General features: G+C 46.3%; 1 protein-coding gene across 2 annotated transcripts in view; it reads right to left on the bottom strand.

Moving 5' to 3' along the window:
• PTPRB (protein tyrosine phosphatase receptor type B) overlaps positions 1-24,484 on the bottom strand; it is a 177,564-nt gene that overhangs the window by 81,669 nt on the left and 71,411 nt on the right. For both annotated transcript variants that reach the window (XM_075344888.1, XM_075344889.1), the window contains 5 exons: positions 13,381-13,659; positions 10,680-10,937; positions 10,319-10,582; positions 6,939-7,205; positions 6,361-6,621 (listed from right to left, as the gene is read on the bottom strand). In XM_075344888.1, the coding sequence (XP_075201003.1) occupies positions 6,361-6,621; positions 6,939-7,205; positions 10,319-10,582; positions 10,680-10,937; positions 13,381-13,659 (1,329 nt within the window). The remainder of the gene's footprint in view (positions 1-6,360; positions 6,622-6,938; positions 7,206-10,318; positions 10,583-10,679; positions 10,938-13,380; positions 13,660-24,484) is intronic.

The raw sequence follows: 24,484 nt of genomic DNA on the forward strand, positions 1-24,484 counted from the left end.
ATCCAGTTTCAGAGCCCGGAACTTGACGGGACGTAAGAGGATACTAGCGGTCGCAGCATCAGGGGGTCATGTGACTGGCACTGAGCGTGCAGGATAGCGCCGCTCAGTGCCAGAGCTGCAAATAGAAGCCAATGAAGAAAACACCTAAAATGGTAAGTTAGACTCATATAGAAATAAAAAAATTGGTGAACCACCCCTTTAGGTAAATCAGGTGATGTGCATCTCTGTAATGAGGAGGGGTGTGGTGTAATGACATCAACACCTTATATAAGATGTGCTTAATTATTAGGCAACTTCCTTTCCTTTGGCAAAATGGGTCAGAAGAGAGATTTAATGGGCTCTGAAAAGTCTAAAATTGTGAGATGTCTTGCAGAAGCATGCAGCAGTCTTGAAATTGCCAAACTTTTGAAGCGTGATCACCGAACAATCAAGTGTTTCATGGCAAATAGCCAACAGGGTCGAAAGAAGCCTGTTGGCTAAAAAAGGCGCAAAATAACTGCCCATGAATTGAGGAAAATCAAGAGTGAAACTGCCAAGAAGACATTTACCACCATTTTGGCCATATTTCAGAGCTGCAACATTACTGGAGTAACAAAAAGCACAAGGTGTGCCATACTCAGGGACATGGCCAAGGTAAGGAAGGCTGAAAAATGACCACCTTTGAACAAGAAACATAAGATAAAACATCAAGACTGGGCCAAGAAATATTCTAAGACTGATTTTTCAAAGGTTTTATGGACTGATGAAATGAGAGTGACTCTTGATGGGCCAGATGGATGGGCCAGAGACTGGATCAGTAAAGGGCAGAGAGCCCTACTCCAACTCAGACGCCAGCAAGGTGGAGGTCGGGTACTGGTATGGGCTGGTATCATCAAAGATGAACTTGTGGGACTTTTTCGGGTTGAGGATGGAGTGAAGCTCAACTCCCAAACCTACTGCCAGTTTCTGGAAGACAACTTCTTCAAGCAGTGGTACAGGAAGAAGTCGGTATCGTTCAAGAAAAACATGATTTTCATGCAGGACAATGCAACCATCACATGCATCCAACTACTCCACAGCATGGCTGGCCTGTAAAGGTCTAAAAGATGAAAAAATAATGACATGGCCCCCTTGTTTACCTGATCTGAACCCCATAGAGAACCTGTGGTCCCTCATAAAATGTGAGATCTACAGGGAGGGAAAACAGTACACCTCTGGTCTGGGAGGCTGTGGTGGCTGCTGTATGCAATGTTGATCGTAAACAGGTCAAGCAACTAACAGAATCTATGGATGGTAGGTTGTTGAGTGTCATCATAAAGAAAGGTGGCTATATTTGTCACAAATTTTTTGGGGTTTTGTTATTGTATGTCAGAAGTCTTTATTTCTAAATTTTGTGCAGTAATATTGGTTTACCTGGTGAAAATAATAATTCTGCACAGTATTAGTTAACTGCACAAACAGATATCCTCCTAAGATAGCCAAATCTAAAATAAACCCACTCCAACTTCCAAAAATATTAAGCTTTGATATTTATGAGTCTTTTGGGTTGATTGAGAACATAGTTGTTGATCAATAATAAAAAAAATCCTATAAAATACAACTTGCCTAATAATTCTGCACACGGTATATGCTATATGGAGGAGTATGTGGGACACATTATAATATATGGAGCACATTATACTATATGCAGGACTATGTGGGACATATTATCATATACAGTATGGAGCACATTATACTATATGAAGGACTCTATGAGGCACATTATACTATATAGAGAACATTATACTATATAAAAAGCAATGTGGGGCCCATTATACTACATAGAGGACTATGGGGATCCATTATACTGTATGGAGGACTATGTAGGGCCCATTATACTATTTAGAGGAATATGTATGTGGGCCTATTATACTATATGGGGGGGCTCTGCAGGTGCATTATACTATATGAGGGTAAGGCAATGTGGGGCCCATTATACTGCTAACTAAGTACTTCATGTTAGTAATGTGACGCCCTGGGCAAGCCAGGGGTCACAGGTCATAACACCACCACACTCTACACCCCAGATAGGAACACCAAGGCTAACCTAAAATCCTTGTTGCCTTCCTCCAGGGGCTGATGTCCACACCAGGGGGTGGGCCAGGCGGTTGGCTCCACCCACCGAGGAGTTCACAGCCCTGGAGGCGGGAAACCAGGCAGATGAGTTTAGAGGAGTGAAGTAGAAGGAAGTGGTAAAGGAGGACAGTAAGAGTAGAGACAGTGTAAAGGAACAGTTAAGAAAGCCTGAAGTTGGTCCGGGTGTGTGCCCCGGACTGAGACAGCAAGGTCAGCAGACGGCGGTGACTGTCTGCAGGAGAGGCTGCTTGGAGGTTGCCGAAAGGACCGCGGACGGGTGGTGGCCCGGCGGTACCGGAGCAGTATACGAAGAGCAGTCAGCACCATTGGCAGGGGCCTTTCGGATCCCGGCAATGCTAGCAGTCGCCGTGAATTTGCCAAATCTGTTAGTGAAGGGGACCTCTGGGTCTCCCAACAACCAAGTCCCGATTGAAGGCAACAGTCCAACCGTTGGAGAGAGACACCGCCACCGCCAGGGCACCAGGTTCTCAGGGCCAGCGCCTGCGGGCAAAGAGAGGGGCTCCTTCGGCCCAGATTGAAGCCGAGGAGTGGGTAACCGGTGGGAACCCATCGCTACCAACACAGAAACATTAGGTGCAGGAAAAGGGACCGTCACCGTCAACTATTGGGGAAAAGCAAGTGCAGCCGTCCGTGGGAACCGTCTTTCCAGCCGTGTGTTTAACCGAGAACTGTGTCCCTGTCTCAGGCTGAGTGAGTACCACAGTGCCGCAAGGCACAGCGCTGCCCCTGCGTCCCTGCACCCCACCAAGCCCTGTACCGGCCCCGCCATCCCTCATCACCCACCTCATCACTGGTCCCCGGGACAACTACCCCCTACCCACGGAGGGGAGAACCAACAACTTTGCTGCTCCCTGTCATCAGTCCCCGGGATCCCCATACAGAGCAGCGGTGGTGTCAACACAATCACCACAACCGTGGGTGGCGTCACGGACAATAAACAATCCCAAATACCAATCTCCTTTCACTCACGGGCGAGGAGCGCCGCTCGAGTCCCCGGGATCCGGCCCATCGCTCGAGCCACTGAGCAGCAGCAGCAGGCCGCAGCAGCCGCAGCGGCAGCCGGACCTGAGCAGTGGGAGAGCGCGGCGTCCCCTCCTCCGCCCGTGACAGTAACATTTGTAGAAATATTGGAGTTCATGTATTCATTAATCACAGTGTGCTGCCACACCTTGTATGTATATGGCCAATTAATCCCTTGACTTGACTCCATACATTAGACCGCAGAGACCAAGATTTTTCTGTCTACTCAGGTGCATGTCCAGCATACAACTGTAGTAGATAAACAATTGCTGATGGCTTACATGTAAGCTGATTGGTGGTCATTTAATAACCTATTTAGACAGGCTGACTGCATTACCCATGGGTACAGACCAATTTGTAAGGTATCATTCTGTACACATAGGCTGTCATTTATCTCGGTAGCACATATCATGTGTCATACGTGACGATGTGCTGCAGATAATGATTTTTAATCAAGGTTAAAAATCATTTCACCCTCGTTCATCAGGTTTTGGTAACTGCTTTACGCTGACTGATTATTGGGAAACAAGTGTTCCTAGGAACACTCATTCACTATATTTGGTCGGTGTAAAATACACCCTTTATTCACTAAGTTCAACCACTTCACCATCAATCATTATTTCATAATCCTACCTACACCCATTTGTAATATATGATTTTTACAGAGGGGCAGAACACATTTGTAATCGTGTTGGCTATTCTAGTTGACAACTGGTATTCCTGACCCTGACCCTTTGCACTAATTTGGGAGATACTGTACCTAAATGAAACAAAAAACTATTTACCAAGAATCAACCATCTAACAAATCTTCTTCATAAATGTGACCACCAAGTTTCCTAGCCACCATTTGTCCGTAGCCTACAAGAAATGTTAAGGTATCGTCACACTAAGCAACATCGCTAGCAACATCGCTGCTGAGGCACAACTTGCTAGCGATGTTGCTGTGTGTGACATCCAGCAACAACCTGGCCCCTGCTGTGAGGTCGTTGGTTGTTGCTGAATGTCCTTGACCATTTTTTAGTTGATGCTCTCCCGCTGGGAAGCACACATCGCTGTGTGTGACAGTGACAGAGCAACAACTAAATGTGTAGGCAGCAGGAGCCGGCTTCTGCGGATGCTGGTAACCACGGTAAACAGCGGGTAACCAAGAAGCCCTTACCTTGGTTACCCGATATTTACCTTCGTTACCAGCGTCCGCCGCTCTCAGCTGTCAGTGCCGGCTACCTGCTCTCTGCACACATAGCTGGAGTACACATCGGGTAATTAACCCGATGTGTACTGTGGCTAGGAGTGCAGGGAACAGGAGCCGGCACTGACAGCTGAGAGCGGCGGACGCTGGTAACAATGGTAAATATCGGGTAACCAAGGGAAGGGCTTCTTGGTTACCCGATGTTTACCGTGGTTACCAGCGTCCGCAGAAGCCGGCTCCCTGCTGCCTGCACACCTAGCAGAGTACACATCGGGTAATTAACCCGATGTTTACTGTGGCTAGGTGTGCAGGGAGCCAGCGCTAAGCGGTGTGCGCTGGTAACCAAGGTAAATATCGGGTTGGTTACCCAATATTTACCTTAGTTACCAAGCGCAGCATGCTTCCATGTGTAGCGACGCTCCAGCGATCCCTGCCAGGTCAGGTTGCTGGTGTGATTGCTGGAGCGTCGCTAAGTGTGACATCTCACCAGTGACCTCCTAGCAACTTACCAGCGATCCCTATCAGGTTGTATCGTTGTTGGGATTGCTGGTAAGTTGTTTAGTGTGACTGGGCCTTTAGTGTATAACCTATTATCTTACTATGTATGTACTTGATATGCATCAGCCTAAATTGTGTTCTCTGCATTCAGCAAAAATTGCTCTCCCTTAGGCTAATGGTGACCATCCACTAATTATTATCTTTGACCTTACTAGTGCTTTCAAAACCACTGACAACTTTTACTGATGAAGACCTCTTTAGACTGAACTGCAGTCTTGATTTTCCTTAAAGCTATTTTTCAGGAAAAACAAGTCTTACTACTTTGCCCCACTTCAGAATGTGGTATAATCTAAGATATACCCTATAAAATACTATATAGAGCATTACTGAGTGACCGCTTTAGTTCCACAATAATACAAGAATGTAGAAGTACGTATTAATGTTATCACCCTTTTCCTTCCTGCTGCTCTTGAGCCAAGTCCCCTTAGTTTTCCTTCCCACCCTTCCTTTTTTGATAATTTTTAAGTAGATGTGTTGAAATTCACATTGCAGATTTAGACATTATCCCTTCATCACTTGTATCAGTCAATGATTTTAACAGTATGTGTCCCAATGGTCCCATAAGGCTGGTTTCACACTACGTTTATTTAACATCCGTCCATAACGTTTTTTTAGCGGAAAAACGGATCCAGTGCAAATGCGTTTTCACTTCAATGCATTTGCAATGGACTTGCGTCCACCTGCGTTCGCATGCGTTTGCGTGCGTTAGACACAGGATCCGTACTTTTGCGTTATATTAACATGTTTCAAAAACGCTACTTGTAGCGTTTTTTACCTTTGTTAAAATAACGCATCTCACAGGATCCTTCACATTGCGCCGCGAGCTGCAATGCATTTCAATGAGCGCTGGATCCTGCCTAGCAGAATGCGTTGAGTTGCGTTGTAACAGGATCCTGCTTTTGTACTGAGCATGCCCAGAAAGTACTGAGCATGCCCAGAACCAGTCTCGTGTGATCTGTCTCTCTCTCCTCCTCCCTATCTCTGTCTTTCCCCCTTCCTCCCCTCCCTCTCTCTCCCACCTGAGAGCTGCGGACACTCGTAACCAAGGTAAACATCGGGTAACCACTTCTCTTAGTTACCCGATGTTTACGTTGGTAACGTGTGCAGGCAGCCCTGCTCCTAGCAGCTGCAGACACTCGTAACCAAGATAAATATCGGGTATCCAAGGCCGATGTTTACCTTGGTTACGAGCGTCTGCAGCTGTCAGATGCCAGCTCCCAGTCTGGCACGTTTAGTTCCCCTCACTCCCGATCACATGACTCCAATGCCCGCCCCTAAACATCCAGTGACAGGATCCTGCAAAATAACAGATGCGTTAGCATGCGTTTTTTGCTGTAAAAGCAGGATCCGCTTTTGCAGCAAAAAAACGTTCCTGACGCATGTTAAAAAGACGTAGTGTGAAACCAGCCTAACTCCTAAAAAGGACCAGGGTCAGTGCTGAAAGTTAAAGGTTGCATCATGCAGATAGTGATTTTACCTGTTCTTCCGTCTACAGAGGCCCAGTTGTTAAGTTCCCCACTGATACTTGTAACTTTGGCAGTATATTTTCGTCCAGGTACTAGGTCAGTAAAAGAATACTCTTTAGCTTCTTTAGCAAGAACTTTATTGATAAGAACAAGATCTCTGTCTGCTAGTGAAACCACATAGCTGTCCCATTCGGCAAGAGGTGTCACCCATATGATGATAAATGAAGATTCATTGATGTGTTTAACCCGGAGTTGCTGGACAGACTGAGGAGCTATATCAGAAGACAAGAGGGTTTGTTAATAGCACATGCAATCAGATTTATTTAATCTTCATAGTGTCTATTGTTTTTATGTTACTTTTTATGTATCTCTTGCTGTTTATGAATGCAACCGTTGAGACGGAGCACAATACTAACAGTCCTGTTCTTCGATGTGTAATGTAATTTAAATTGTTCTAAAGATGGGATCTAGACTATGGAATGAAACAAATCTATCTGAAGTCTACAATGGCTGTGTTTTTTCACCAGATAAAAAGCTAGTAGGTAAAACTTGTTAGCACAAAGTATTAGAAAAACAAGTAAGAGCTGACCTGTTCTGCCTTTGCAATATGCAGCATTTTTCAATCCACCACTCTCCACCACCACAGCAACATCATACTGCCTTCCAGGTATAAGTCCCATGTCTTGAATGATGAACTCTCTAAAATGTTCTTCAACAGTGCTATTCAGCAAAACGATGGATTGGTTGTAGAGCAGAATATGATATTCATCCCAATCACCAGCAGGTGGCATCCAACTTACTCGGAGAGATTTCACACCATTACTGACTGCTTTTAGATCTGTAACTTTCTCTGGAACTATAAAATAAAAAGTCAAAATAAAATAGATATTCCATCTTATTTCATTACTGCTGATTATAAAGTTTCAAAACAGCAGATATTGCAAAAGCTTCTTGGATAAGGCATAAAAGTACATCTTTCATTACATATAAAGCCCCTAAACTACCATCATAGTATTCTGGAGAATGGTCATAGGTTATAAAGATGTCACTTTCTAAAGTATCTCTGATGACATAAATGAAAAAAATAAAGTTTTAATGTAGCACATGTTATATGTGGAGTGTCATATGGGGTGGTTCTGTTCTCCTCAGAAGATATACAGTCCTGGCTTGATTGTTGTCTCACAGGTCAAACTGGCGCATGTGGAAGAGAGTTGGTTAAGTAGAAGACACATTTAGCTAAGCAGAGAACACATTCAGCTGATCTCTCCTAGTGTCTGCAAGGAAATATCACCATCTGCTGGCAAAAGAATAAGTGTAGACAGGAATGAAAGAGTTGAGTGTGTTTTTAATGCCGCCCGACCACCGTGCGGAGCTGCCGCCCGACCACCGTGCGGAGCTGCCGCCCGACCACCGTGCGCAGCTGCCGCCCGACCACCGTGCGGAGCTGCCGCCCGACCACCGTGCGCAGCTGCCGCCCGACCACCGTGCGGAGCTGCCGCCCGACCACCGTGCGCAGCTGCCGCCCGACCACCGTGCGGAGCTGCCGCCCGACCACCGTGCGGAGCTGCCGCCCGACCACCGTGCGGAGCTGCCGCCCGACCACCGTGCGGAGCTGCCGCCCGACCACCGTGCGCAGCTGCCGCCCGACCACCGTGCGCAGCTGCCGCCCGACCACCGTGCGGAGCTGCCGCCCGACCACCGTGCGGAGCTGCCGCCCGACCACCGTGCGGAGCTGCCGCCTGACCTACACCCCACCTATTGTCTCCTCCCCATAATCCTATAGAATGTAAGCCCGCAAGGGTAGGGCCCTCTTCCCTCTGTACTAGTCTGTCTACTGTAACTTGTATACGTATTTTGTATGTAACCCCCTTCTCATGTACAGCACCATGGAATTAATGGTGCTCTATAAATAAATAATAATAATAATAATAATAATGTAGGGAAGGGATTAGAAGATATGTCAGGTCAGGTGAGAGGTGTGTTGCAGTTGCCAAGCCAAGAGGAGAGGAGTTGGTGCCAAAATCCAGGAAAGCTGAGTGGCAGTGAAGCAGGCTTGCAGCCCCATTGTCACAAAAGGGTTCTAGAGCAGTGAGATCCCAGAGAAGACTTGAGTTGCAAGGAAGATCAGTGATCCAAACTGAGAGAAAGATTAATCACCTTGGCTTAGAAGAAGATCCATGGACCAAGCTGAGAGGAAAATTGGTGACCTAAGCTGAGAGGAAGATTCATGACCTAAGCTAAGTAGACGACCCTGACCTGCACCAGTAGAAGCACATTACCCATGCTAGTAGAAGATTGTAACCTGCGCCAGTAGATGACCGTGATCGGTGTCACTCATCTCCTGTAGAAGATTGTGTCCTGAGTTGGGTAGAAGAGCTGTTATCAAACCCAGTGGAAGCCCATGACCTGCGTCGGTAAAAGTACCCGAGGAAGACCAGACTACACTGGTGAAGGTCCAGAGCCCAAACTTCAAGCCGCAGATTACAACAGTCAAGATCCAAAGCCAGGCAGTTGCATCCTGTGCAGAGATACGGTATGAAGTGGGGACTTAGGCCGCACTTCAAAGACTAGAGATGGCCAGCCTGTTAAGTGTGTGAGGAAACCCCCAATTTGGACTTGTGGTCTAGCGAGTAACATCATTGACTCCACTAGGGGCTATACACTATATAGCATTTTTTAGTTAAGCCACTAAAGTAACAAATAGAGTGATGGTGTAATTTCCTTACTAGGGGGATTTAGAGTAACACCAACGGTAACTTTTAGTGATAAGAGTAATACCTTGTAAATAATCCTGTGATTGTATTCCGGATATCTGTGTTGCTAATTTATAATATGTGAAGTACTCAGATTTACCACTGTTACTTGTGTCATTTAATTATCTCTCATAATTCTTAATTTGCATAAAGTTAATAAAACCATTGTTGGTTCAGTCACCACTGGCTCCTCATATCCTGCGCCATTGCATCTTATCACCTGCTCACAGAACAAAAGCCAGACACATTCCTTCATTGCTCATGCCACTGAAGCTGGCTTGTAGGGCATCAAAGAAGCCAACAGGGGCATGGGACTGCATGGCCCCCAAGGAGGCCAAGATAGACTGCTTGAATTTCCATACACATTAGGCCCAATTCATCAAAACCAGTTTAATCACCTTTGTGTACCATACAGCTGCTGTGGCTCGTGAGTTGAAGGGGCCTAGCTCCTCTACCTGACATCCTTCCACTTATCCCGGCATCCATCATATAATTATGGCTGAAGTGTGCTCACGTGCTGAGCCTGCCAAATGCCCAACAGAATCTGGCTATTATAGCTTGCAGAGACCTGTTAATAATTGCTATGAACAGAGCTGGCTCTGGTTACAGCAATTTAGCACTTTAGATGCTGTGGTGAACAGCGAACATTGTATCTAAGTGGTTAGATATGAGGTGCCTCTGACCCACACAATGCGATTGTGGGAACCCTTTGGGTTGCTTAATAACAGTCAAGAGCCCATTAAGGGGTCCAGTTCAGACATTATCTATGTAGCCTCAGCTTTCTATGTATGACACTGATAATGTGGCACACTTGCAAACTTCCCTGGGGCATGACTGGTTTCTTTCTAGTCTTATTTTATCCTGTTTGTTAATAAATTCATTTCAATTGCATGCATTGTAATCATTAAGTAGCTGCATATCCCATATCTTCATCCTCTGGGCAGTTCCTACTATCAAATGTACATTAATGCAGCCAGAATCTTGTAGCAGCAAATAACAAAAGATAAGAAGTCACTAATTATCTTGTGGCCAGTAAAGAGCGTCATTGGCATCTTTTAAAAATGGTACATCACGTCTCGCTGCCGATGCCTCATATATTAATTGCTGCATAACATAGCAAATTATAATATGTCAGTAAAGATGGTATTATTTTTAGCAATTCAAGAGTATCATGTAATGTTATAGATATTAGCTAAACAAGATCACTGATACTTACCCGTCCTGCCAGTTGCCATCTTGTCAGCACTTAGTTCCCCAGCGATAGAAATTACATCAACTTGATACAAACGCCCTGGTGTTAGATCATTAAAGGTGACTTCAGTGGTGGCAGAATTCAGAGTTCTGCTGTGTTTGATAGATCCGTTCTCAGATAAAGTAATATTGTAGGAATCCAGTTTGCCTCGAGGTGTTTTCCAGCGAACCTTTAATTTTGTACAACTTCCTTCATTCAGCACAGATAGATCAGACACTTCAGCAGGAGCTAGTCAATGAAGAACAAATGGGTTAGATGACTGGACCAACATGAGCAAGTGCCCAGATGCTGGTGAAAAGGCTAAGTAACATTTCTCAATTCTTACCGGTCCGCGCTAAGTTGGAGTTCCAGTTTTGCAGGCCGGCAGCTTCAGTTATCACAGTGATATTATAGGTATATCCGGGTAGGAGTTCATTAAAAGTGTGTGTAGTTATTTGTTTAGCAAGATTAAGTTTACTAATTATCTTTTGCTGATGTAATAAAATAACCTTGTAATATTCTATATTGCCAGAACCAGGAATCCATGATACATGAATACTGTCTGATTTACTACTAACATCAATACTCTTCACAGGCATTGGAACTATTAAAAAAAAAAAGAGAAAATATATATTATAAAATACACATTGTGGAAAATACCATATGTATTATACCATTACATTTCTAACATGAAGACAATAGTCATGCAATGGAAATATGATGATGATGAAGTGGAGATCATGCAGAAGGCAGAAATGCTTTGGGATGAAGTGCCATCAGTCTTTTTACTTAGATTATGGGGTTATGCCTTCTGATTGAGCTCTCCTCCTCATCAGCCTTAAGCCAGCTCTACACGTTGCAATTTCGCATACGATATGGTATGCGATTTGCAACGCCCCCATCGTATGTGGGCATGTTCAATTTGGTGAACGTGTTGCACAAACGATTGACCCCCGTCACACGTACTTACCCTTCCATACGACCTCGATGTGGGCGGCGAACATCCACTTCCTGCAGTGGGAGGGACGTTCGGCGTCACATCAACGTCACACGGCAGCCGGCCAATAGAAGCTGAGGGGCGGAGCTGAGCGGGACATAAACATCCCGCCCACCTCCTTCCTTCCACATTGTGGGCCGGGAGCCGCAGGACGTAGGTAAGATCTGTTCATCGTTCCCGGGGTGTCACACACTGCAATGTGTGCTACCCTGGGTACGATGAACAGTCTGACGTGCAATTCTAGAGAAAGGTACGATGTGTATGCAATGAACGTTTTAACGTTCAATCGCAATCGCACGTACCTGTCACACACTGCAATGTACCTTACAATGTCGGATGTGCGTCACTTACGACGTGACCCCGCCGACACATTGTAAGATATATTGTAGCGTGTAAGGCAGGCTTTAGACGATTTTAATTCATTTTAGCAGGTTCCTATTCACTCATAAAATAGAGGGTTTTCTAACCCAAAGTGAGGCATTAGCGTAGATAGGGACCCAATATTGAGAGATACGCCTTACATTGGCTGTTGGGATCATATAAAACTTGCCTCTTTTCTATGCTAAGTATCCCAATTTTTATATCTATTTTCTTAGCAATAATGCATGTATATAATCTTATATTCATTGTTAATATATCTTAGCATTTCAGAGTGCAACTGTCTCTTTATTTGTTATAATATACGGTATTTCATGTTCAGTATGCATCTGTTCACACTTGTCTGTTAGGAATCTTAATTTTTATATCTATTTTCTTGACAGCAATGCGGGCGTCACACGGTACGATCTATCGTGCGATCGCACGAGAGATCGTACCCGCCCCCGTCATTTGTGCGTCAGGGGCAAATCGCTGCCCGTGTCGCACAAAGTCGTTAAACCGCAATCACACGAACTTACCTGCAGAGCGACCTCGCTGTGGGCGGCGAACATCCTCTTCCTGAAAGGGGAGGTACGTTCGGTGTCACAGCAACGTCACACAGCCGCCAGCCAATAGAAGCGGAGGTGCGGAGATGAGCGGGACGTAAACATCCCGCCCTACCTTCTTCCTTCCGCATTGCCGGCGGGTGCCATGGGATGCAGGTAAGCTGTGTTCATCGTTCCCGGGGTGTCACACGGAGCGATGTGTGCTACCCCGTGTACAATGAACAACCGGCGCCATGAAAAATAAACAATTTTTTAAAAATAAGCGACGTGTACACGACTCACGATTTGTGACCAATTCTGCGTCGCTCGGAGGTGTCACACGAGACGACGTCGTGAACGATGCCGGATGTGTGTCAACAAAAACCGTGACCCCGACGATGCATCGCATGATAGATCGTCTCGTGTGACGCCTGCATAATGCATGATCTTGTTCCTATATTCCTTGCTAACATATCTTAGTGTTTCAAAGTACAACTGTCTCTTTATCTGTTATAATATATTTCATGTTATGTATGGTCTTCTTCACTCTTTCGTTTTAGGATGTGCCATCAGTGTTTTTCTTAGGTTATAGGGTCTTTCCTTCTGATTGAGTAGTCTTTCTCATCAGTCTTAGATGATTTTAATTCTTTATTAGCAGGTTCCTAGCCACCCATAAATTGAAGGTGTTTTCTAACCCAAAGAGAGGCTTTAGAGTATACAGGGACCTAACATAAGATATACGCCTTGGCATTGGCTGTTGGGCTCACATAAAACTCGTCTCTTTAATATGCTAAGTATCCCAATTTTTATTTATATTTTCTTAGCAGTAATGCATGTATATAATCCTATATTCATTGTTAATATATCTTAGCATTTCAGAATGCAACTGTCTCTTTATTTGTTATAATATATTTCATGTTCAGTATGCATCTGTTCACACTTGTCTGTTAGGATGGAAGTGCTATTAGTCTTTTTACTTAGGTTTTGAAATGAAGCACATCAATAACTGTTGCAGACAGAGGGCGTCTTGATTTGTTGTTTATTGCATAACTGATGTTAGAGAACTGCTGTTTTAGCTTCACAGAACAAGTAAAAATAGCTAAAAGGTTATATAGTGTAATAATGTACAGTGATTGAATTTCTGTTACCTGTGGAACCATTGATAGCAATTGTAGAGCTGCTCTTACTACCAGATATTGCTGTTATGGTGATGCCATATTCGGTGCCTGAATTCAAGGATGTAAATACAGCTTCTTTTTGTGGAACATTTCCAGGGACATTATACTTTTGTATATTTTCCCCTTTGTTACTTAGTAATTGCAATTCATAATGATCTACCCATCCAGGAGATGGGGTCCAGGAAACCTGCAAACTTGAGGATGTGACTGTGTTCCTTTTCACTGCAAACTGAGAGGGTGGAAGAGGATCTGAAAAAATAGCCAAGATATACAACATAAGTGTTCAGTATGTTTCATTGGGATTTGTATGGGTTGCTGGGTTCAGTTTTTTTCATTTTACTTTTTATTTTATTTTTTTACTTTTTAGACTCCATTCATATTGAGGTTTTTTAAATTCTTTTTGAATTCCAATTAGCATTAAAGGGAGCCTGTCAGGTGCAATATGCACCCAGAGCCACGAGCAGTTCTGGATGCATTGTGTTAATTCCTACCTAACCGTCCCTATATCTAGTAGCTTAGATAAAGGGATCTTTAGAAAAAGTATTTTTAAAGATTCTGTAGCACCCCTGAACCCATCAGGGCACTACTAGGTACTGCATCCTGACAAAGATGCAGGGCCTAGCCCCAGGCACCTGGAAGACCAGTGCCAGTACCACCAAAACACATAACATCCCCAGTTTCCACTCCCAATTAGGGGTGACTGAATAGTCCGGGACCCAATGGATGGCCACCCAGAGGTGGAGACAGTGCAGTCCACTAGCCGACAACCCGGTGAGAGGGGACAGAGACAGAACAACAGAGAAGTACGGTTGAAGGGGACGGACGTGTCTCCAGACAGGGTCGTGTCGCAGTGACCTAGGTGGCATAGGAGAGTGGTTGCCAGGGAGGGTACGGCCAGGTACCCCTGGAACCAGAGCACCGACGGGGCACAGGGCCTAGGACAAGCGACAGCTTCAGGTAACCTGACAAACACCTGCACAGTGTGGGGACCTTCACGGACCTCACTGACCCAAAGAATCCAAGGGCACCAGCAGTAAAGATTGAGCCAGGGACCGGTACAGAACACCGACCCTATAGGGTTTGGACTGCCCGCGATACGGATGAGAGACTGCCGACAGACAGTAAGGGACCCACAACCGCTCCAAGCTACAGGGTCCCACAAACCAGTGAGAGGTGCCGGGGAAAGAGACGGTGTGAAGCTGAATACCCCTGCACTTCTAGTCATGCGCAGTAGACCTCTCTGAAGCTGGGACACGTATACCAGGCTTCATAATGCGCATGACTGGAAGCGTGGGACATTCAGTTCAGGGTTCACTGCGGACACAGGTACGCGCATCACCACTGATGACAGTGCATTGAATAGCATGTTAGCATGCCCCTGTGGGAGTGCTAACATGCTAAAAGGGCGGACTAGTAGGGGAAAGTAACGCCCTTGCGACTAGTCCCTGGCCTATTAGCATATTATAAGGAATGTTTAGAAATACTTTTTTCTAATGATCTCTTTACCTATGCTTCTAGATACAGTGACGGTTAGGCAGGTATTAGCAATATCCACCCAGAGCTGCTCGTGGATCTGGGTGCATATTGCACCTGACAGGTTCACTTTAACAGATAAGTCAATGGGAGCCAATGGAATTTGTTCGGATGGATTTGAAACTGGATCCATCATATTTATCAAGATTGTATGAAATATCAAACCCATGTGTGAACAGGCTCACACTACATCTTGCAAGTAACTACCACTTATAAAGTAGCATATGAACAAAGCCTTTGTTATACATTTCACAAAGAAGACAATATGGCGGGTTTAGATCGATTACAATATATTCATACAAAATTAAAGCTGCTCAGAATAAAATGGAAACAGTTAATTGCGTATTCCCAAATATAAAAACAATATTTAATTGCAAGTGATTTAGGAGCATAAGTTTCAGTTTTCCATTCCCCGTCACATCTTTTGATCGCTGTCTAATAACAAACGACCATTTAATTAGTTGTGTTCTATTAAAAGATAGGAAGGAGTGGCAGGAAGTCCAGCAAATTTCCTGTCGAACTTCTAAAACTTCACTCTCTTTGTGCGGTACTATACTAATATTTTTTTTTATTTTATTGCAACATTTCCCATGAAAAAAAAATATTTTTCTTTAGCTCAAAAAGTACATCCAATTCCTGACAAGAGCTAGAAAACTTGGTGTGAAGCCCTGATTGTATTTTATTACTAAGGAACAACCTCTGACTTTGGCCTTGATGACCCGGAGGATAGTCATGTCTTTCTTTTTGCATAATTTCATAGCCGTAGTTGAAAGCACTGTAATATTGAATTATGCTTTTATTATATGCATTAAAGGACTGCTTAGAAAATAACTGATCCTCTCCTTTACATTTACACATCCATGCTGCTTGTATTATTAAACACAGCCTAATCTGCAGCTAAATGTTCTGATATATCATAGAAGTGGTTCATCTTTTATATTCATGTCCTTCCCAAATCCCACTTTACTAAGCAATGTTATATTGTAAAGCCTGCTTTACACGTTGCAATTTCGCATACGATATCGTATGCGATTTGTAACGCCCCCATCGTATGTGCGGCACGTTCAATTTGTTGAATGTGCCACACAAACGATTAACCCCCGTCACACGTACTTACCTTCCATACGACCTCGATGGGGGTGGCGAACGTCCACTTCCTGGAGTGGGAGGGACGTTCGGCGTCACATCGACGTCACGCGGCAGCCGGCCAATAGAAGCGGAGGGGCGGAGCTGAGCGGGACCTAAACATCCCGCCCACCTCCTTCCTTCCACATTGTGGGCCGGGAGCCGCAGGACGTAGGTAAGATCTGTTCATCGTTCCCGGGGTGTCACAAACTGCAATGTGTGCTACCCCGGGTACGATGAACAATCTGACGTGCAATTCTAGAGAAAGGTACGATGTGTATGTGATGAACGTTTTAACGTTCAATCGCAATCGCACGTACCTGTCACACACTGCAATGTACTTACAATGCCGGATGTGCGTCACTTATGACGTGACCCCGCCGACACATTGTTAGATACATTGCAGCGTGTAAAGCAGGCTTTAGAATAGTAGAGGCATTGAAGGGTTATATATAAGAACTCTTATTGGCTGCAGATTCTAATATGAATTATCAGCCCATGAGGCCGTGACACTTTATGTTGTCTTTTCCTTGATTACCAACTAATTAAAGGAGCAACATATAATTACCCCTTCACCCCTGGTGATTTTTCGGTTTAGTTTTTTCCTCCCCTTCTTTCAAGAGCCTTAACGTTTTCTATTTTTCCATCAATCTTGCCATATGATAGGTGATTTTTTTGTGGGACAAGTTGCACTTTTGAATGAACACATTAGTTTTAGTGATAAATGTCCAAGTGCGGTGAAAATGCAAAAAAGTGCAATTGCACAATTGTTTAGGGTTTCTTTTATTTGCCATGTTCACTATATGGTAAAACTGACCTGGCATTATGATTCCCCAGGTAAGTATGAGTTTATAGATACGAAAATTATATAGTTTTACTTTTATCTAAGTGGTGAAACATAATTCCAAAGTTAGTAAAAAAAAAAAGAATTACACTTTTGACGCCATTTTCTGAGACCTGTAGTGTTCTCTTTGTTCAGGATCTGTGACTCTGTGATGGCTTATTTTTTGTATCTTGAGCTAGTGTTTTTAATAATACCATTTTGCACAGATTCTACGTTTTGATCGCCTGTTATTACATTTTAATGCAATGTTGTGGCGACCAAAAAAGTAATTTTGGCATTTGGAATTTTTTTCTCGCTACACCGCTTACCAATCAGATTAATTGATTTTATATTTTGATAGATCGGCAATTCTGAAAGCGCCGATACCAAATATGTGTATATTTATTACTAGAAGGTGGCCCGATTCTACGCATCGGGTATTCTAGAATTTACGTATTGTGTAGTTCATGTATGATTTTTGTTATATATATATATAGATGTTGTTGTGTGTAGTTACCAAGTGTTTGTGTAGGGCGCTGTACATGTTCTGGGTGTGGCGGGGGGTGAGAGCGGTGTTGTATGTGTGTTGCGTGTGTTGCGTTGTTTGTGGAGCGCTGTGTGTCTGTAGCGTTGTGTGTGTGTGTGTGTTGTGCGGTTTGTGTGTGTGTGGTGTGTTTTGGGGGGAGGTATGTTTTGAGCAATGTGTGTGTTGTGCGGTATGTGCGTATATTTGTGTGCTGCGGTGTTTGTGTGTTGGGTGTTGTGTGTGTGCAGCGTTGTGTGTGTGTGTGGGTGTCTGTGTAGGGCGTTGTTTGTGGTTCCTATGCTGCGCATTCCCAAACGTGCTCCATCCGCCATGCTGCGCACTCCCAAACGTGGTCCATCCGCCATGCTGCGCACTCCCAAACGTGCTCCATCCGCCATACTGCGCACTCCCCATCGTGCTGCATCCCCCATGCTGCGCACTCCCAAACGTGCTCCATCCGCCATGCTGCGCACTCCCCATCGTGCTCTATCCGCCATGCTGCACACTCCCAAACGTGCTCCATCCGCCATGCTGCGCACTCCCAAACGTGCTCCATCCGCCATGCTGCGCACCCCCCATCATGCTCCATCCGCCACGCTGCGCACTCCCAAACGTGCTCCACCCGCTATGCTGCGCACTCCCAAACGTGCTTCATCCGCCATGCTGCGCACTCCCAAACGTGCTCCATCCGCCATGCTGCGCACTCCCAAACGTGGTCCATCCGTCATGCTGCACACTCCCAAACGTGCTCCATCTGCCATGCTGCGCATCCCAAACGTGCTCCATCCGCCATACTGCGCACTCCTAAACGTGCTCCATCCGCCATACTGCGCACTCCCCATCGTGCACCATCCGGCATGCTGCGCACTCCCAAACGTGCTCCATCCGCCATGCTGCGCACTCCCAAACGTGCTCCATCCGTCATGCTGCGCACTCCCAAACGTGCTCCATCCGCCATGCTGCGCACTCCCAAACGTGGTCCATCCGCCATGCTGCGCACTCCCAAACGTGGTCCATCCGCCATGCTGCGCACTCCCAAACGTGGTCCATCCGCTATGCTGCGCACTCCCAAACGTGGTCCATCCGCCATGCTGCGCACTCCCAAACGTGCTCCATCCATGCTGCGCACTCCCAAACGTGCTCCATCCGCCATGCTGCTCACTCCCAAACGTGGTCCATCCGCCATGCTGCGCACTGCCAAACGTGCTCCATCCTCCATGCTGCGCACTCCCAAACGTGCTCCATCCGCCATGCTGCGCACTCCCAAACGTGGTCCATCCGCCATGCTGCGCACTCCCAAACGTGCTCCATCCGCCATACTGCGCACTCCCCATCGTGCTGCATCCCCCATGCTGCGCACTCCCAAACGTGCTCCATCCGCCATGCTGCGCACTCCCCATCGTGCTCTATCCGCCATGCTGCACACTCCCAAACGTGCTCCATCCGCCATGCTGCGCACTCCCAAACGTGCTCCATCCGCCATGCTGCGCACCCCCCATCATGCTCCATCCGCCATGCTGCGCACTCCCAAACGTGCTCCACCCGCTATGCTGCGCACTCCCAAACGTGCTTCATCCGCCATGCTGCGCACTCCCAAACGTGCTCCATCCGCCATGCTGCGCACTCCCAAACGTGGTCCATCCGTCATGCTGCACACTCCCAAACGTGCTCCATCTGCCATGCTGCGCATCCCAAACGTGCTCCATCCGCCATACTGCGCACTCCTAAACGTGCTCCATCCGCCATACTTCGCACTCCCCATCGTGCACCATCCGGCATGCTGCGCACTCCCAAACGTGCTCCATCCGCCATGCTGCGCACTCCCAAACGTGCTCCATCCGTCATGCTGCGCACTCCCAAACGTGCTCCATCCGCCATGCTGCGCACTCCCAAACGTGGTCCATCCGCCATGCTGCGCACTCCCAAACGTGGTCCATCCGCCATGCTGCGCACTCCCAAACGTGGTCCATCCGCTATGCTGCGCACTCCCAAACGTGGTCCATCCGCCATGCTGCGCACTCCCAAACGTGCTCCATCCGCCATGCTGCGCACTCCCAAACGTGCTCCATCCGCCATGCTGCTCACTCCCAAACGTGGTCCATCCGCCATGCTGCGCACTGCCAAACGTGCTCCATCCTCCATGCTGCGCACTCCCAAACGTGGTCCATCCGCCATGCTGCGCACTCCCAAACGTGCTCCATCCTCCATGCTGCGCACTCCCCATCGTGCTCCATCCCCCATGCTGCGCACCCCCCATCGTGCTCCATTCCCCATGCTGCACCAGCATCAGCCTCTCTGCCCGCAGCATCAGCCTCTGTGCCCGCAGCATCAGCCTCTCTGCACACAGCATCAGCCTCTCTGCACACAGCATCAGCCTTTTCTGTCCCTAGCATCAGCCTCTCTCCTCCCAGCCTACCCCAGCCTCAGCCTCCCTCAGCATCAGCCTCTCTTCTCTCAGCCTTCCCCTTCCAGCCTTCCCCAGGATCAGCCTCTCTCATCCCAGCATCAGCCTCTCTCCTCCCAGCATCAGCCTCTCCTCTCTGTCCCCAGCATCAGCCTCTCTCCTCCCAGCCTTCCCCAGCATCAGCCTCTCTCCTCCCAGCCTTCCCCAGCATCAGCCTCTCTCCTCCCAGCCTCCCCCAGCATCAGCCTCCCCCAGCATCAGCCTCTCTCCTTCTAGCCTCCCCCAGCATCAGCCTCTCTCCTTCCAGCCTCCTCCAGCATCAGCCTCCCTCTCCCAGCCTTCCCCAGGATCAGCCTCTCTCCTCCCAGCCTCCGTCCTCCCAGCCTTCCCCAGCATCAGCTTTCCCCTCCCAGCCTCCCTCAGCATCAGCCTTCCCCAGCATCAGCCTCTCTCCTCCCAGCCTCAGCCTCTCTCCTTCCAGCCTTCCCCAGCATCAGCCTCCCTCCTCCCAGCCTCAGCCTCTCTCCTTCCAGCCTCCCTCAGCATCAGCCTCCCCTTCCCAGCCTTCCCCAGGATCAGCCTCTCTCCTCCCAGCCTCCTTCAGCATCAGCCTTCCCCTCCCAGTCTCCCCTAGCATCAGCCTCCCCCTCCCAGCCTTCCCCAAGATCAGCCTATCTGCTCCCAGCCTCCTCCAGCACGCCGTGCTCCTCTGCCGACACTCACACACACCCGATCGCATACACTCACCCACACAACCGATCGCATACACTCACCCACACAACCGATCGCATACACTCACCCACACCCGATCGCATACACTCACCCACACCCAATCGCATACACTCACACACACCCGATCGCATACACTCACACACACCCGATCGCATACACTCACACACACCCGATCGCATACACTCACACAAACCCGATCGCATACACTCACACACACAGACACTGACGAAATCGCACATACGCGCTGATACTCACAACATCCGGAGATATCACATGCTTCTGGCCATGTGATCCTCCGACAGGTCCTGGAAGCTCACAGCACAGTATCGCCGCCGAGAAGCAAGCGATATCCCAGGATGTTGTGAGTATGTCGATGCGATGTGATGTGTGTGTGAGGGTGAGTGTGATCTGATGTGTGTATGTGTGTGTGTGTGCTGTTATGTGTGTGTGTGCGTGTGTGTATGTTCCGCCGCTGCAGGACCTTGATGTGTGGATGCGATGTGATGTGTGTGTGATGTGTGTGTGAGAGTGAGTGTGAGCCGGTGTACGCTGGTAACTATGATACACATCGGGTAACTAAGGGACCTTAGTTACCCGATGTGTATAATGGTTACCAGCTTTCACAGCCTCCGTCAAGATCCTAGCATCGCAAGGTTATGTCTGGCGCTGCTGGGATCCTGACGGAGCCAGTGTAGAAGCAAGCGATATCCCAGCATGTTGTGATGTGTGAGGTGTGTGTGAGAGTGAGTGTGAGGGCTAAGCCACACGGCGAGAAAAACAGTGCGAGTGGAGTGCGATAAAACATCGCATTCCCCTCGGACCAATTCTAGCCTGTGTGTCAGCACACATTGGCGATTATTTTCTCAGCCCTAATCGGACCGAGAAAACAATCGCAGCATGCTGCGATTGTAAGCTGAGTCTCTTTCTCTCGCACCCATTCAAGTGAATGGGGCGAGAGAAAAATCGCACTGCACTCGCGGTACACCGGTGTACTGCTAGTGCAGTGCGAGAATGGCAATAGCCGGCTACGCAGTAGAGAGGGAGAGAAATCCCTCCCCTCCTGAGTGCCGGCCCGCCCCCCGCAGCTGAGGTCTGCTCGCACGAACGGACCTCAGTTGCAAAGACACAGGCATGACACTCGGCTCTGCTGTACTGCCAGCACGAGCCGAGTCTCATGCAAGTGGATCGCAGTAGTGCCCGTGTGGCCCCAGCCTGAGAGTGAGTGTGATCTGATGTGTGTGTGTACTCACCTGGGAATCGGAGCTCCGTGTCAGTTGGGCCAGAGCGAGCGTGCATTGCGTGAGGGGGGCGGGGCCTGCAGAGAGCCGGGGCGAGAGGCCAATCCGTGTGGGGGGGCGGGGCCATGGCGAGCCCAGCGGCCAATCAGCTTTGTGTCACCGTAAGGACACAATTTCGGAGCATGACAGACAGACAGACAGACAGACAGACAGAATAAGGCAATTATATATATAGATTATTATTATTATTGCTTTATGGAGCAAAAAGGGGGTGATTTGAACTTTTCGTTTTTTTATTTTTTTACATTTTTTAAAACTCTTTTTTTATTCATTGTACTAGTCCCCCTAGTGGACTTTATGACTGGAGTGTCCGATCACTTTTCATCGGAGCGATGCTTCAGGGGATGCGACCTAGGAGATATATATAGTTGAAACAGGAAGTTTACATACACTATGTAAAAAGACACATCTGCATGTTTTTCTCACTATCTGACATGAAATCAGAATAAACATTTCCTGTTTTAAGTCAATTAGGAGCCAAAATTATTTATATTTGCCAATGCCAGAATAATGAGAGAGAGAAAATGTTTTAAGGCATTTTTATTACTTTCTTCAAAGTCAAAAGTTTACATACATTTCATTAGTATTTTGTACCATTGCCCTTAAACTGTATGACTTGGGTCAAACGTTTTGGATATCCTTCCACAAGCTTCTCACAATAGTTGGTAGAAATTTGGGCCCATTCCTTCTGACAAAACTAGTGTAACTGAGCCATGTTTGTAGGTTGTCTTGCTCGCACCTGCCTTTTCAGCTTTGCTCATAAACTTTCTATAGGATTTAGATAAGGGCTTTGTGATGGCCACTCCAAGACATTGACTTTGTTATCCTTAAGCCTCTTTGTAACCAGTTTGGCAGTATGGTTTGGATAATTGTCCATTTGGAAGACTCATTTCCACCCAAGCTTTAAGTTTCTGGCTGATGCCTTGAGATATTGCTTCAGTATTGCCACATAATCTTCTTTCCTCATGAGGCCATCTATTTTGTGAAGTGCACCAGTCCCGCCTGCAGCAAAACAACCCCAAAATATGATGCTGCCACCACTTTGTTTCACAGTTGGGATGGTGTTCTTAGGTTTCAAAGCTTCTCCCTTTTTCCTCCAAATGTAACAATGCTCTTTATGACTTGTCCAATATATAGAGAAAAGAAAGTGCCATACTAGGAGGATCACCATGAAAAAATAATTTTTGTTTGGCAAAATCGACACAAGAAAGCTGAACTTCACGATTAAAAACATTTAAAAAGGAAAGAGCTATAGTAAACACACATGGCCCAAATACCCTCATACAAAGGAAGTTGTGCAGTATATACCCCCACTCTAATGCAGTAATATACAGCGATAAAACAATTCAATAGAACCAGACCTGTTTTCCAAGGCAACCAACATCTAAAGAAGTGGTAAACAGGAGGTCACAGATTGAAAAGGAATTATTATCTTAAGGGAATTAATTTAAGATTACACCCATGAACAAGATGATACCACAATTACATCTGTTAAATAAATACAATATACAAGTCAGATAATTATAATGAACAGAGCACAGGGTTTAAAAGATAAAAACCTGCTGAAACAATGGTCATTATGACAAAACAGTTCAATTCTAGTTCTGTCAGATCACAGGACATGTCTCCAAAAATTAAATTCTTTATTCCTGTGTGCATTTGCAAATATTAATCTGGCTTTTTTAATGTTTCGTTTGGAGCAATGGCTTCTTCCTAGCAGAGTGCCTTTCAGCCCATGATGATACAATACTTGTTTCACTGTGGATAATGACACAATCTTACGAGCTTACGCCAGCATCTTCACAAGGTTTTTTGCTTTTGGTCGTGGGTTGCTATTCATGTCTGACCAAAGCACATTTATCTCTGGTACACAGAATCCATCTCCTTCCTGAGCAGTATGATGGCTGGACATTCTCATCTTGTTTGTACTTGCGTATAATTGTTTGTACAGATGAATGAGGAGCCTTCAGGTATCTGAAAATTGCACCCAAGGATGAACTACACTTGTGCGAGTCCACGATTCTTTTCCTGAGATCTCGGCTGATTTCTTTTGACTTTCCCATGATCTTACACAAAGAAGCAGTGTGTTTCAGGTGTGCATTAAAATACATCCAAAGATGTGTCTCTAATTAACTCAAATGTTGCCAATAAACCTATCAGAAGCTTCCAAAGACATGACATCATCATATGGGCTGTCCCATATTGTTTAAAGGCATAGCATTCTTAGTGTATGTAAACTTTTGACTTTGCAAAAGTAATAAAAATGCCTTAAAACATTCTCTCTCTCTCATTATTCTGGCATTTGACAAATATAAATAATTTTGGTTCCTAATTGACTTAAAACAGGAAAGGTTTATTCTCATTTCATGTCAGATAGTGAGAAAACATGCATAAGTGTCTTTTTAGATAGTAGATGGAAACTTCTAGTTTCAACTGTACGTCCAAGGTCATGAAGGGGTTAAAAATAGTTGTTTTTTTCTTCTAGAAATAGTAATACCACACACAGCTAATAGACAGGTGCTACCATTAGTTCTTACTTTTAAAGTCATGGCTCTTTCAAGAACCCTTACTTGAGTTATAGTCTGAAAAAGTCCTCTTTGCAAAACAGCGTGCATCAAGAGAAATGTTCTGTT

Source organism: Anomaloglossus baeobatrachus, chromosome 4, assembly GCF_048569485.1.
Source record: "Anomaloglossus baeobatrachus isolate aAnoBae1 chromosome 4, aAnoBae1.hap1, whole genome shotgun sequence".
Taxonomy (NCBI): Eukaryota; Metazoa; Chordata; class Amphibia; order Anura; family Aromobatidae; genus Anomaloglossus; species Anomaloglossus baeobatrachus.